Raw genomic sequence first — 15,381 nt, 5'->3', positions numbered from 1 at the left:
GGTAGCAAATACTTCAGTCTGTATTTACATATTGTCTCTTTAGAAAGTCCTTGAGAAACTCAGATACACACAGGCTAAATTGAGATACAAAAAATTGTGCATGGTGTTTTCACCTCTCACCTTGAAAAGAAAGACTCACAATGTAAATTCTCATGTATTTTAAAAAGATTAAAAATATTGGATGGTGTATAATATCCTGAATGTGTTACACAGCCAGCAGATAAGATGTTTCAGAGCACAGCAGCAGCTGCTCTGCCATCAAGCACTAGAAAGGTAGATGGCCATCTAGCTTTCTAAGCACATACTGTGGTAATTACTAATAATCAGAAACAAAGCACATTTTGAAAATCTGATATGCAAACACACGTGACAAGCCTAAACAAGGCATGAGATGAATCTCACTCCTACTTCCACTGAAAGGTGGAAAACTTCAGCAGAAGAGTTATCATGACAACTTGATAGCTGCAGGGTTTCTTTTTTTTTTTTTTTCCTGAGAATAGTTAGAGTTTGGGTGATGAACTCCTCAGAGTACACACAACCTAAAAGGTATTTGTGTGCTTCAATGGAATCACCCTTAGCTTCCACGCTTTCTTTTCTGAAACCCAGTGACTTAATATTATGAAGGTGCTTTTAAAAGTGCAAATATAGCATTGAAAACAATCGTGCCATCATGGAGGAGTGAGACTCATCCAATATTTTGGGGCCCCAAGATGATGACAGACCTGACAGTCTTCCTGCAATATCCACCCACCATTATAAACAAAAAACAGTTCCCACCAAAACCAAGAAATATTTTAAAAGGACATCAAGTATGTTATAAGGTGCCATATGCAGAGCTGAAGAGCTTTAGAACACAAATCTCACTCAAACAGTACCAAAGTATATATTTAAAAAAAAATACCAAAGCAAAAGTATCTTGAATCCATAAAAGGGCCATACTAGTCTATTATTTAACCAAGTATGACTATTGTACAGTGATGATACCATTGCAAGACAGCTTAGAGAAGCACATATCCCTGTGCTAAACTAAGTCCTAATGGATGCTGAAGAGTGATGTTCCCTTATATGAATGGTGATGTCTTGTGGTGGGGCAGAATCACCTGTTATTACAGCCACTCCTAGGATTTACTTTAGGGTGGGTCATAAACCTCAAACTGAATGCATCTTCTTCTAAAATTAAGTATACTGATGAAAGCCTTGAATTTTAGAAAAAACACAGTGAAGTGTGTGAGAGAAGCCATCAGGCCCCAAAAAAGCCCAGGATCATTTCCACTGTAGTCAATGACAAATTCCTCCACGAGTTTCAGTGTGTGGGATCAGGAGCAGACCTACCACACATTGCTGACCTGCTAATGTCTAATGGCATGGCATCAACCTTTACTGTCTGGTGGCCTGTATTTTAGCATCCCTTCTTTTCCCTGATCTTTTCAGAAGTCTCAGGATCTTATCCTCAACAAAGAGTTCTGCTGGTTCTGGGGCTGGCTCTGAGTATTTGCCACAGTTCATTAATACAGAGTGTTTCAGGAAAAAGATCCTCCTAACAGAGGTGGCTGGTGCTATGCTCACATTATGCTCACCTCAGCAGCAGAATCAGGCTGGGTGAGGAAAACACACTTCAAGCCATTTGTGTAAAGGACCCTTAAGCATAAATCAAATCACAGCTTCTTATTTAAATAACACAGTACCAAGCAAAATTCACAAATTAAGGAGTGTCTTTAAATAAAAAAAATGCAAACCTTTGCTTAAAAATCCACCAATTCTATGTGTATTCCTCTTTACCTTTTTAAGTCATGCAAAAGGTTTAACCAAAATGTCCCTTTAACAAATGCAGATTGAAACTATATAAAAAAGTGCTCAACTAAATGCCTAGACAAATCCCCCAACAAGTTTCTATCTTTCTCATTGAATCTCTTCATCATGGTATTTATCCATCTGAGCAGAGCTCTACCACCACACCTTTGCTGCCCTTCCCTTAGAGACTTAGTCCTTGCTGTGGGAAGGAGCTCTTATCTGCAATTTGACATTGTCCACTGCAGGTCCCCAGCCACTCTCTGCAAATGTGTGAAGGAGTCATGAATCTCATGCTCAGTGCAGGGAACCTGCACCACACTAACAGGGTTTAAGACAAGAAAAATGTGAAACTTGAAAAAGGACATGCTGGGACTATACAAGGCTGCAAGCTGGGATACTAGAATTGCCCTTGGATCATAGTGCACAAATTTGAGGGTTGTAGTGGTTTATTATCTCATTAGAAACATCTAATTCCCTGTAATAAAAATTGCATGTAGAGTATGTCAAAGAACAGATGAGGCTAATACAGCCCACAGTCAGGACTAATACTTTTTTTCCTCTCTTGTTGCTAAATAAGCAGGGGTAGCTTTTCAATTTAAAAATAAAAACAATATAATTACAGTAATAATACCATACTCCTGACTGCTCTGCAGCTGCATATTGTAAAACTCAAAGCCACTGCTCAGAAACAAAAGCAGTAAGTAACAGCTTTACAGAAACATTCTGCTGAGGTGATTATGTCTGGCAAAAACCTCTATAGGGGAAAGACTGTTTACGAAACATATTTCATGTCCTTTTCCCCCTAAAAAACTCTGCAAGCACATGAACCTTTGTCTTACAACAGATAAAGAAACCTTTGCCAGAGGTGTAGTTTATGACTATAGGAACACTGGAACAAGCAGGGAACCTGTTCAAATAGTTAGGCATCAGCTGCAACAAAAAGCCAGAAGCAGTCATATTTTTATCATCTGTTATAAAAAAATATTTCCCAATCAGTGTCTCAATAGAGTTAAAAGTTAAAACCCCTTTGCATTACTAATAAATTAAAAAAAACTCTATCTCCAACCATCTCGTAAGAAAATAGGTAAGTAATTTAAATCTTTAGTTTACATAAATTAGCACAGAAATGTGTATTCAAACAAGTGCACTGAAAACAGATATGCCTTCTTTTCTTCTGATATCTCTTATTTAAGTTATTAAGTAACAGGAAAGCCTTTATACTCTTTGCATGACCTTGAGAGTCTGCTAACACTAAATGGTCAATAGTCAAACCCCAGGAGAATGTTTCACCAGATAGACAATGACAAGAGGGAGCATGAAGTACAATCAACTGCTTTGCAGCCTTATTACCATACCCTTCAACATTCCATTTCAGCATATTTACTCTTGGGGATGAAGGTAATGTATTTATATGGTGAATCACATGAGTGAAATTTGATGGGTTGATAGAATTTTTTTAAAGGCCTGTTAAAGCATCATTTTTTCAGAGGTAGTTTCCAAGGCAATAGTGATGTACATGAGTGGAAACAATACTCCTTTGCTTGACTGTGGATAAAACTCTTAAATAGTGCTGGTGCTGTCTCTGAACCTCGCAGAGAACGTTTAATGGGTAAGATGTTATAATTGGAGCTGACAATAGCCAATTAAGTGTCAGAAGAACAATCTGATAAGTAGGTCTTCATGTCTATAGGCATTTCCTGATATATCTTAACTGTCAATCTGAATGTCACACATCTCTATCTTTATCTCGTTATTGACTGATTTACTAAAGGAGAATGCTTCCATCTCTTTTTTTGACTTTGTGGTTGCTCCAGAAAGAAGGAAAGGAAAATACTATGAACAAGTCTAAATTTGTAATAATAGATGGGGAATCCTAATTACAGCAAAGTCCTAATCTTCCAACTGAGCAGGCGTATGGTTTGGTGACACCATGCAGCTGCCCACACCATACCTTTCAAGAAGTGGAAGGTGCTCATTCTATAGAAGGTCTGTTTCTTTAATGGGTGGAAGGATATCTGTGGAAGTGCTAGCAGGCTGCTCTCTGCTTTCAGTGCTTCTTGCTAGTCATACAGAAGACAACACCTCGCTGGATGGATCCCTTCCCTTCTTGTCCTCACCCCTGTCGATATCAATCACATGAACTATGCCAGGCTTCAGGATCAGGTCATCAGTCTCCACGTGGCTCCTGTTGTCATCCACCTCGATGTACTTGCCCTTGGAAGGCTGGGTGGCCTTACCAAAGACATCTTTGAAGCGGCGCTTGAGCTCAACGTCTGGGCAATAGACGTACTCGTACAGGGCACCAGCAAGGACTGCTCCTATTATTGGTCCCACCCAGTACACCTGCAAAAAAGGAGGTGGGAGAAACCCCAGGCATTAAGCTTTTAAATTAACCACGATAAGAAGACTGAAAAGCAGGCCTACTTCTTCAAAGTGAAATAATTTTGTCAAGTTTTATTGATCTATCTCTTTACAGGAGACCTCTTCTAAACTTTTCCACGAATATGGACTCTTTGCAAGAAGACACACAAAGGAAACACCGATGTAGAAAAGTGATTTTCTTTCTGCATTTTGACCCAAGACAAAAATGAACTTTCAAGGAAAAAAACCCCTTCCTAGTGTACACACAAACAGTTCTGCTTTGATATTTCAGACTTATGTTTCCAAAATATTTTGGATTTGGCATTTAACCCTACAGAATACAACAGGCAGTCAACCACAACAGGCAGTCTGATAATCTAATTAGAATAAGTGAATACAATGGACATAACACAACTTTGTAGGCACCTATCTATTTCATCATGACAGGCAGCAGTGCAGTAACTAGCAGGTGCCAAAGCCCACAGGCTCCTGTTGATGGTGTGCCAATGTCACTGCTCTGGAGGAGAAAAGTGGCCAGGACAGTAACTAAGCTTCTCCTGCAAGTTTCTCCATGGTACATTTGTTTATTGTTTATAGCTTTAGTTATAAATTACAGGCTTCCTTGGAGTATGGATAATTAATCTTGTGAAAAACTACAGCAGTTTTTCATATGAACAAGCCATTCACTGATAACTGGGTAAATCTGCCTCAATAGGATAACTCTTGGGAACAAAGTTACACATGGTATCGTGTTTGCAGAATTGAAGCCTTAGGGCCTGAAGACAATGCTATTTCTATCATTAGCTGCAGTGGGAGCAATGTGGGCTTCCTACTTTAAAAATCAAGAAAATCCTTATATGCACTGTAATATGCAGCTCTTTCAGTTAGCACTGAAAGTGTCCCTAGAAGTGATTTCCCTCTCTATAACTAGGTGAGGCTGAGCTGTGATCCATCTCTCCCTTATAAAATATGAAATGTTTTTTTGTAAGTCAGATTGTTAGACACCATAGAAATTTACCGCATCATTCACAGCCTGCTTATAACATTGCTTCCTGAGCAACTGCTGCTGGCTAAGCTGACACTTTCAATCTGAAGCAGGTAACATCTGGCCTGGTCTGCAAATACCAGACTGCAACCTCTTCATCTCCCACTGCAGGCATTTGCCGAGGCAGGTTCTCCCCCAGGGACCAGATCACAGAGGGTCCCTGTTCTCATTTCATACATCTGCCCCAGTTTGCTACAGAACCAGGTGAAACGTGAATTCAACGGAATTACTTCCATAACTCCTCACCAGCACGACCAGCAGGGTTTGCAATCTGCCTTGGAGGATTTTTCTTTCAATTCTTTCAGTCTCCCTGGATTGCTTTTTTTTTTTTTTTTTTTTTGTTTGAACTTTTCGTATTATTTCCCTTCTGCCACAGCTATTACCTCCACAAAATGGCACCTAAATAGTAAAATAGTGAGATGCTATTCCAACATGCTGCATGCTGCACTGCAGTCCTAGGTGAGGAGCATGATGATGCCTAAGCTTGGGGCAGGTCAGTGCCTGTCTTCCTTGGGGATGGTCTCTATGGGATGTACTAGGAGAGATAACTGAAAGCAAATTATGTATGAAAAATCCTGAAATCCTGACGTATGAAAAATCCTGATCACTGCTTGTTGCTGTGATGAAGGAAGTATGAAAGGAGAGTTACCCATTGGTTTTCCCATCTGCCCATAATGACAGCAGGTCCGAATGATCGAGCTGGGTTCATACTGGCACCGGTGTAATTGATCTAAAGCAGAGAGAAAATGTTGCCTGTTATCAAAGTCTGGGAGGTAGTGATTTATTTTCTATGAGACACCCTGGTTTTGTACAGCTCCTCCTCTTTACAGCAGATAGCATCACTCCCCTGAGTCTTAACACAAAGTTAAAAGAAGTCATCACATGAACAGCCAGAAAAGTTCTGGTGCAACACCCTACCCAAGGGTACTCCTGAGATTCCAAAAGACTTTTGGCATAAAGAATACAGCAGCTATATAGCTGTAATTGCTCTAAAGGTCACAGAAGTTTCCATTTACTTCTGAAGTAGTCCTAAAGGGTAAAGGGATCTATTTTTTAAAGAGAAACCATTCACTTACAGCAAATAAATGTCCAATTGCAACAGAAAATCCAATTGCTAAAGCTACTGAACCAGTGACATCACTTCGTTTTGAATCACAGCTAGCAAAAATAGTAAAAACCAGCTGGAATGTAATTATCAATTCCACCAGGAGTCCATGCCCAGCAGAAAGATCTCTGTGTACCTGGAAGAAGGCAAAGAAACACCAGAAATGAAGAAAAGTTGATTTTGTAAATCAGAAATCCATTACATACATAAATTGTACTTCAATGAGTAGTATTTCTAAATAGCAGAAAGTGAAAGACAACGATGAAATTCAGAGGTACAGATTCCCCCCTCTTCATTCTTCTCCCTTTGTTTTTTCTTTTTTTATCTTTAAAATGTTGGGTTTTTTTTAATTTTAAGAGCCATGGAAAATTACTGCTGGACTGAGAACAGAAGGCTTAACAGTAACACCCAACTGGAACTTCAAAGTTACACTGCAGAAGTATAGTTTATTTTTACATAGGGATTTGCAAATGCTGCACTTCCCTTTCACCATTTTTTTTTTCTTGGGAGCACTGTAATTTACTATTCAATTATAAATTCATTAATTAGCCCTGACTTAATTAATTTAAATTTCAATTAAAAATTAAGCAGTGTGCAGCTCAAGTGCATTTTTAATAAGTCCTGCAACGGGGCTAACTGATGGCATTCCTTATTAGTTTAGAACAAAGCTGAAATCTAAGCCACAATCTATTTCAAAAGTATGTCATTTTAAATTGATGTTTTTTCAATCCCCATCATAATAGCACAGAATTAATTTCCCCCCTCCCCAGACCATATAAAAATGGCATTTCACGCACACATTATTTAAATTTTGGGTGTAAATTAACATTACCTGCTGTCATCAGATTTGGGGAAGTTCTAGGAAAGACAGCTTCTATAAAAAGAAGAGCTACAGCTATAACACTGCATAAACCCATCCTAAGGAGAGCTGTCTGGATGCTGCAAATAAACCAGCAAGCTGTTAAAATCGGTACCTGAGCTCTCCTCACTGTGTGTGACACTGACTCTGTTTCTCAGGGTCTGAGCTAGCCTAGTGGAAGAGGCAGAGGAGGTGATTACCGCAGTGACTCCCAGGCCGCCCACCACGCTGGGAGGTGTGACAAGGTACAGGATGCCCGCGCCCACGATGGCCCCCAGGCACTGGGCGAGGATGTAGAAGACGGACTTGGCCAGGCTGATCTTCCTGGTGCACACCATCGCCACCGTCACGGCAGGGTTGATGTGGCCTCCGCTGATGTGCCCGAAGCACTGCACCATGGTGGCAATGCTCAGGCCAAAGCACAGGGAGATCAGGACCATGTCTACAGGCAAAGGCTTCTCTGCTCCGCCCCAGTTGATCGTGGAGCCGAGGCTGAGGAGGACAAAAATGAGCATGGCCAAAAATTCTGCCGAAACGGCTTTCCAGAAGGGCTGAGTCCAGACTCCTTTAAACGCCACCATAATTCTCTCACACTTACACAGACGTCCACACTTACTGAAAAGGAAAGCAAATCTTCATCAGAAGTCTCCAAATAAACCTTAGGCTCTCCTGTCAGGGATTGCTCTTCAGCAGACTTTGGAGGGAAGGCGGCAACACTGAGTCTCCTTGGGCTGGGACAACCACAGACTACACTCTTAGAGAAGACTGCCCTTAAAACATGCCAGTGTTGGAGGGTAATTAATAGCTCCTTGTGACAACTCTGTATAGTTATCCTCCCAAAAAGCAACCTCTGTGTATTCTGAAATGATCATGAAATTAAGTGTACTCTTCTGTGCTTGCTGGCCTCTGATTGAGAGACTCTATATATGTATGTACATACAGCTCTATCACTTCCTGTTGATCATCATGTTCATTAAATCAGTGAGTATCCTCCTCTTCTATGCAAGTCTGCAATTTTCACAAAGCAGGTTAGATAATTCAATCAAAAAGCAGTATCTTAGTTGATCCTAGTGGTTTTGATGACAGTGTAGTGTTGGGGAGCTGCCCTGGGAGCTAGAAGAGAAAGTTTATTTGCTTGAACACTCACATAGACCAGTATTTCAATTCATATTTATGCAAAGAGCAGTTTCTTCACTATGGATGTTGGGTGAAAATTGAATTCAGGCAGGAGAACAGATGCAATCCTACATTTTGACCTTTAAATCAATTGTCTAATCAATAAAGTGCTTTCTTTTGGGCTAATGGCACCCACTAGCTTGGTAGTAGAAAAATATTTTCTGTATGTGTGTTGTGTAAAACTCTGTATGGCAAAGAAAGAAGTGTCTTGGCTTTTCTTCCTGTCTGGAGATGCTATTTATCAGTCTACACTGCCTTCCTGACGAGTTACTATTTTGCTAGATGTTCAGATACCTATGAAAGTGGGTCACCAAAGAAAAGTTATTTGTGGTATTAATAAATTAGGAGAATAAGCCAAAAGGGAAGCATTTTAATTAGTTTCTAAGGAATTCTAAAAAGATTCTTCTCTAAAAACAAAAGTAAGAAACATCTAACCCATCCAAAAAGTAGAAAACAAAAGAGAGAATATTCAGCTGCTACATTTGGGAACAGAATTTCAAGTGGAAGACGGATGAATTTATGCTCAGTTATCCGAGGTAACTGAGCTACTGTGCATATTTAATATCAGTTACATCAGAAAGAAGCATAAAAGGCATGTCTGCCCTTGTCAAGTCATTGCAAGAGGAATGGCCCATGAATTTCTTAACAGTTCTAGAGAGTTAGGGAAAAGCAATTTAATGCTGTGATTGGAGCAAATAAGTTGTTTCCCTGACTCATTTCCTATGCTAATTTACTCTGTATTTTGGACAGGTCTTTTGAGATCCATCTCAGTTCTCTAGACTCTCAGATGAGAACAGTTACATTCTCTCCTAAAAACGGCTCTTGCTTATGAAAGGATCTGAGACACTTGAGCGAGGCTTGCTCTTCTAGAGAAGTGAAGCCAGAACCTCAAAAGAGAATAAAGTAATACCCCAAATCTTCTGATTTTAGGCTGAACTCGAGATAAATGGAAAGATGTTTTTGTAAGATCTCATATTAACAGTCAGTTAATGACCAACCATCTAGACTAGACTTTTTGTACAAAATGAACCCAAAATCATTGCCTCCCTCAAAGCTGAAGCTCACAGGTATTTGGCTGCTCTTACCTTTGAACCCTATGCCCAGATTCACACTGAAACTTAAAGGCTTATCTGTGATTCCCTTACTGCTTCCTCACTAATAATTTATCTTGGTGACCTGAGTTAAATACAGGTGCTATATCCATACTGAGAAAAGCTCATTTTCCCAGCTCACTGGGCATGTTCCAGGTGAACACAGGGATGACACATATAGTGAAGCCCATGGAAGAGAAACCTGGAACTGTGTGCACAGACAAGGGAAGCAGCACTCATCCACTCTTTTATTACTCAGCTCAGCTGGGATGTAACCTGGATTTCCCTGGTGCAAGTCCTGGTGTTACATTTCAAGAGTTTTGAAAAATTTCCAGCCACCAAGGGCAGTGTGGGGGGAATGTAGGTTTATGGAGCACGGTGACTCCTTTGTTCAAACGTGCCTGACCATCACTTTCTGTACTCAGAGAACAATGAGATCAGCAAATTAATTACACACCTTCATCCCAGAAAGTGGACAGAAAAAGGTGTTTGCATTTGGCATTAATATCATGCAGTTGGCTTCTCACTAGTTATGGAACATCTTGGAAAATCACCTCGAGAGTGAGTGTGTGTGTGCATGTGCATGTGGAAGATCACACCTTCTACTGGACTGCAGGTGGGCCTGACTAGAAGGAGGCCACCACTTATGAAAGGCAGATCTCATATTGTTTCTCCAGCTGAGAGCACGTGCAGTCAATTCTGTCAATATTATTTGCAGCCCTGAAAAACCAAAAATGCTGCATGCAAGCCAAATGCTTTGAACACAAAAGTTGGCTCATGAACTTAAGTTTTTGTTTTTCTAGAAAATCATGCTACATAGAACTCTGTCAACCATATTGACAGTTAATGAGCTAAGCATCTATTTTTAATCCATACCTGTTTTTTTTAGGCAGTCTGTTTTCCTATGATTTCAACACTAAGCAAAATGCTCAGCTGTCAGGGCCAAATTTTTCTTTTAAACTGCACACCTTTCCTCCCTACAGCAAACTCCCTTGTAAATGTTAATAAAAGCTTAATACTGTGTTTGAGCCCTGAGCCCAGGTTTTCACTTAAATCCAAAGCCAGTCAGCAACTTTGAAATCAAAACCATCTCAAACATCCACTATTTGTTCGGCATGCAGTTAAATTTAAAGGCTGGAGATGAGACAGTGATGGCTGTGACAGGTCTGAAACTGAAATGGGACCTCTCAACAACTAAGATTTGCCACCAAAGCTGCAAAACAGTTTGTTCTCAGTAGCTGTTGTTCTCATTTTCCTTAGATAAATTCGAAATACAACAGCAAACCACTTTCATGTGATGGTCACACATTAATTTCACACGTGGCCACACTGGAAATTCTCTGGTCTGGGCTATAAGATTACACAGTAGATTGTGTCTGATAGGACGGAAGGTGCGTTTTGCACATCACGTTGCCAGCAGGGCTTCAGGCATGGTTACGGCTTCAAAAGCCATAACAATATAAACATAACAAAGGTTTCGGGACAAAAGCCTAACAGTATCCTAAAAATTCTTCGTTTTCTAACTAATGTAATTTCAAGGAGCAGAGCACACATCCTGGAGGCAGGCTTGCGGCCAGCCACTGCACAGGACACTGCTGTCACACACAGGTTCTGTGCCTGCAGTGACTATTTACGGCGGCATCTCCGCTGCGAACTCGCACGCTGCCCGACCTGAGCTCGCAGCGCCGGCCAGAGCTCGAATGGCCCCTGGGCACCTGCGGCCAACTTCGAGCGAGGAGGGCGACAAGCCTCTGTCTGCAAAACTAGTGCACCAATGCAGGGCTTGCTTGTAACAGTTTTGCCTCATTTCCAAAAAAGCTGTTAAAGGAGCGACAGGCGTGGATATCTACAGGAGGTGGGGAGCCTCGGGATGCCAGTACCGCAACTTTTCCGCTGTGCGGTACCTGGGCTTTTTCCATTGCAGGACCGCAAGTGGACAAGAAAGAGAGTTTTAACATGCGAAGAGAGAGTTTGCTTCTCCGCACCCTTCGCACCTCTGATGTGAAAACTCCAGAGCGACGCTCCGACGGTGCCTTCGGGACGGGGGAGCTGATGCCCGGCTGCCATCCCTCGGTGCAAAACGCAGGAGAAAGGCACCACCGCGGAGCCCTGGCTGCGCACCCCTCCCGCGGCCGGCACCCCCCGGCCGAAGCTTTCCCATAAACTCATCTCTGGTTTGGGGGGGCTGTCCCCGCCCGCCCGCCTGTCTCCTGCCGTCTCCTGCCGTCTCCTGCCGTCTCCTGCCCTCCCTCCCTCCCCGCTCCGCGCCCCGCGCACTCACCCGCGGCGCGGAGCGGCCGCTCCGTCGCTCATGCCTCCCGTGCGGGCGCGGCGAGCGGCGGGGCCGGGGCGGGGGCTGGGGCCGGGGCGGGGGCTCGGGGCCGGTCGGGGGCCGGATCGGGGGCCGGGGCGGGGGCTCGGGCCGGCTCCCCTCCGTACCTGGTGCGGCGGGCGGGCGGGCGGCACTCGAGGAACGGGCGGCGGAGCGGCGGCGGGCCGGCTGCGGTCATGTGCCGGTGCGGGCACGGCAGGGCGGTCCCGGTGCGGGCACGGCAGGGCGGTCCCGGTGCGGGCACGGCAAGGCGGTCCCAGTGCGGGTACGGCCGGCGGGTCCCGGTGCGGGCACGGCCGGCGGTCCCGGTGCGGGCACGGCCGGCGGTCCCGGTGCGGGCAGGAGAGCGGCAGCGCCGAGCGAGAGCTCCTGCGGCGCGGGGCCGCCCGGCTGTGCCCAGCGCTCAGAGCCTGCTCAGTTTCTTCTCTGCCACTCGCTGTGCTGAAGGGGAAAAAAGCCCTAGTAGCTCAGCAGCCAGGGAGTACATTATTGGAACGCTACTGGTTACAAAATCATAGAATCATAGAATATCCTGAGTTGGAAGCGACCCACTAAGATCGAGTCCAACTCCAGCCCCAAGAACCGCGGCATGTGCCCGACAGCATTGACCAAACATCTTTTGAGCTCTGATGCTGTAACCACTTCCCTGGTGAGCCTGTTCTATTGCCAAACCACCCTCTTGGTGAAGAACCTTTTTGTAGTGTGCAATCTAGACATCCCCGACACACCTTCATGCTGTTCCCTCGAGTCCTATTACTGGTCACCACAGGGAAGCGATCAGAGCCTGCTGCTCCACTGCCGCTCATGAAGAAGCTCTAGACTGTGATGAGGTCTCCCCTCAGTCTCCTTTTCTTCTGGTTGAACAAGCCAAGTAACCCCAGTCTCTCTGCATATGGCTTCCCCTCTAGGTCCTTCACCCTTCTTGTAGCCCTCCTTTGGATGCTTTCTAATAGAATTCTTACATTGTGTTTTGTTTGTTGAAGTTGCTAAATTGAATGAAGTTTTGACTAGTATGAAATGCCAAATAGAGGCCACTGGAAAGTAGTATTTAAATTAGACTGTGGTGCTGTCTGTTGAGGAAATTCACATGGTCATTACTCAGTGCCTCTATAGCATGAAAACAATTCAATGAAAAACAACCCTTAATGTAATAAGAAAACCCACAAAGTTGCCTAAGGCCCCAGGCACAACTATTTCATTAGAGAATACACAGACACTGTCACTTGAAGAAGACATGGTTGAGAATGGAACAAAGTATATAGAAAATCTGGCTTAGACCTTTGCATTTTGTAGAAGAATATATGCATAAGTTATACAGAAAACATTCTGAGGAACATATTCAACTGCTAAATGAGGTTAAACTACAGATAAAGCCATGCATCCATGCAGCAATAGTAAAAAATCAAAGTTTGGCATGATCAGCCAGCCTGTACAAGACACATTGTACCAGATAATCCTTCTAACCATGAGTAAACAGTGACAGATCTGAAGAACTACTCCAGGAAACCACAGACAGAAAGTCGTCCCTAAGCTTCTGCTAAGAGATTGCAGATAATAATTTACAATAGTGAAAAGTGAGTATAACGTATAACACTATCAATTAAGGATACCCTAGACAAATTTACAGACACAGCAATAAAAAAGTCATGTCCTTATATTAAATGCTTACCAATCACAGTTTATGGCAAATACAGGCTATCATAATGTACAAATGTAGGTGTTTCTTTCAATTTGCCTGCTCCTCCTCTAAAGCCATGCCATAAAGGACAAAAGACAGTCATAATTTGGTGGCAAAAGAGAAACTGCAGGCTTGATGCTTGCTTTTTTGTTTTACTCTTTATTTGTCTTGAGCTTAGTCAAGGGATGGGCAGGGGGGTGGTTGTGTACAGTCATCATTGCACATATCTGCTCTTTCATTTGCTGTGTTTGGGTTTTCAGTCTAAGCCCTTCACAACCTGCTACAGTGATTTCAGAAAAAAACTCCCTTGTTCTTTGGCACCTTGTGGACTCTGCTCCTTTGGCATGTTTGTTTGTTCACAAGCAAAATTCACTTAGCAAAACCAGTAATTGCTTTTCCTTTTGTGGCAGATAGCGTATATCTGCTCTTTTTGATCTGCAGAGCAGATCAGTGCCGCACAGAGAAGCCAGAACATTGATAGCTTCTGTCACTGCTACCATTCTTACTGTGAAAGATCTTCTGGAGGATTAGACAAAGGTTGTGGCCACATAAAACAGAGAAAGGCAATGCTTCGGGCACAAAACCTGGAGCGAAGTGCACCGTGCCAGCTCTGATCAAACAGACTATGTTCTGTTGAAAGCACAGAAGGCATCCCTTGAGACGGCACTGGAAATCAGAGGAAAGCTGCCCCAGTTTGTCCAGGGATAAATTTGTCAGTGTTGGGAGTTGCAGTGTTGGGACCACATGCTTTTTTTTTTTTTTTTTTTTTTTTTTTTTTTTTTTTTTTGCATAATTTTCTTCTTTTTTTTTCCTTGTATATCACTATCTTTATAAAACCTGGGTTAACTCGTTTTGGATTTCTATCCAACAGTGAAATACTCCTGCTACTGTGCTCAATATAGCTATGGAAATAACTTACAAAAGAGTATTATGAAAAATTTAAAGATGGTGTTAAAACTAATCTATGTCAGGGTGGGGGGAAATGTGTGGGGGAATCTTGCTGTGCATCTGCTTCTCCTTCACTAAACATTAAGTCTGAGTTTCTACAGTAATTTCTAGGACATCATGAATTAAAGATCTCTGTAGGAACTTAAGCCATGGTGAGAAGATGCTAAAACACATAAGACATCCCCATTCTGAACAAGAACTTCCCAGACAGTTGAAGCAGGCTGGATCTGGGATTTCAGTTTGGTCAGTTATGGAGGAGAGGGCACACTGCCAAAGTCAGAGAGGAATGTGCAAACAGCTAATTCCAGCTAAAACAATATGAAAAACTCTCAGCACAAGATTCTGTCATCTCACTGAACAGCAGTGTGGGAAGAGTCCCTTTGCTGCTATGGCAAATCTCATAGATACCTATCCTGGGCAACTCTGCCAGACTGTGGGGTTTGTCAGCAAAGACTGAAACAGATTAAAAGAAAGGCCAAAATCTGAAAAAAGAACACAGTTTAGAAGCATTGTGTGTTTTCTAAGTGTCTTAGTCCTTTCCCACTTGTACCCAGTGGATCTGGACTCTGTCTTTCCTTATGTTGCTGTTGTTAAGCTCTTCAGCTTGTTCAACTCCTCTCAGCATTACTTCAGGCTTTTAATTTCCAAAAGCAAGGAGGTTTACATGCCTGTGCTTTCTCTCTCTCTCTCTCTCTCTCTCTCTCTTTCCCCTCTCTTTGTTCTGGGTGTTCCTACCCTTTTCAACAGATCTTGAACCCACCAGCCAGTTTCAACTACAGCTGATGGAGGATCAGAAATCCCAAAGCTGTTTAGGCTCCTGCCAGTCCCACGGGCATGAGTGGCTGCAGGTAATCACAGCAAAAGGGACACTTGTTGTCACTGGCAGAGCAGACTCCAAGAGGATTTGTAGAAGTGCCCTAGTGATGGAGGACTTAGTTGCTGTTTTCAATGTGGTGCAGACTCCTAGGAGACCAAATTCCTTTGACCTTCCTTGG

General features: G+C 42.9%; 1 protein-coding gene across 1 annotated transcript; it reads right to left on the bottom strand.

Moving 5' to 3' along the window:
* Positions 1–616: 616 nt before the first annotated feature.
* AQP4 (aquaporin 4) lies at positions 617–11,873 on the bottom strand. Its single transcript, XM_056484992.1, has 5 exons — positions 11,710–11,873; positions 7,362–7,776; positions 6,274–6,438; positions 5,847–5,927; positions 617–4,134 (listed from the first exon to the last, which is right to left on the bottom strand). Exons 1-5 carry the CDS (start codon positions 11,739–11,741, stop codon positions 3,856–3,858), a joined length of 972 nt encoding a protein of 323 aa, XP_056340967.1. The 5' UTR covers positions 11,742–11,873; the 3' UTR covers positions 617–3,855.
* Positions 11,874–15,381: the final 3,508 nt, after the last annotated feature.

Source organism: Oenanthe melanoleuca, chromosome 2 (assembly GCF_029582105.1).
Source record: "Oenanthe melanoleuca isolate GR-GAL-2019-014 chromosome 2, OMel1.0, whole genome shotgun sequence".
NCBI lineage: Eukaryota > Metazoa > Chordata > Aves > Passeriformes > Muscicapidae > Oenanthe > Oenanthe melanoleuca.
Note: the sequence above shows the minus strand (reverse complement) of the source record. Positions and strands in the feature narration are given on the sequence as shown.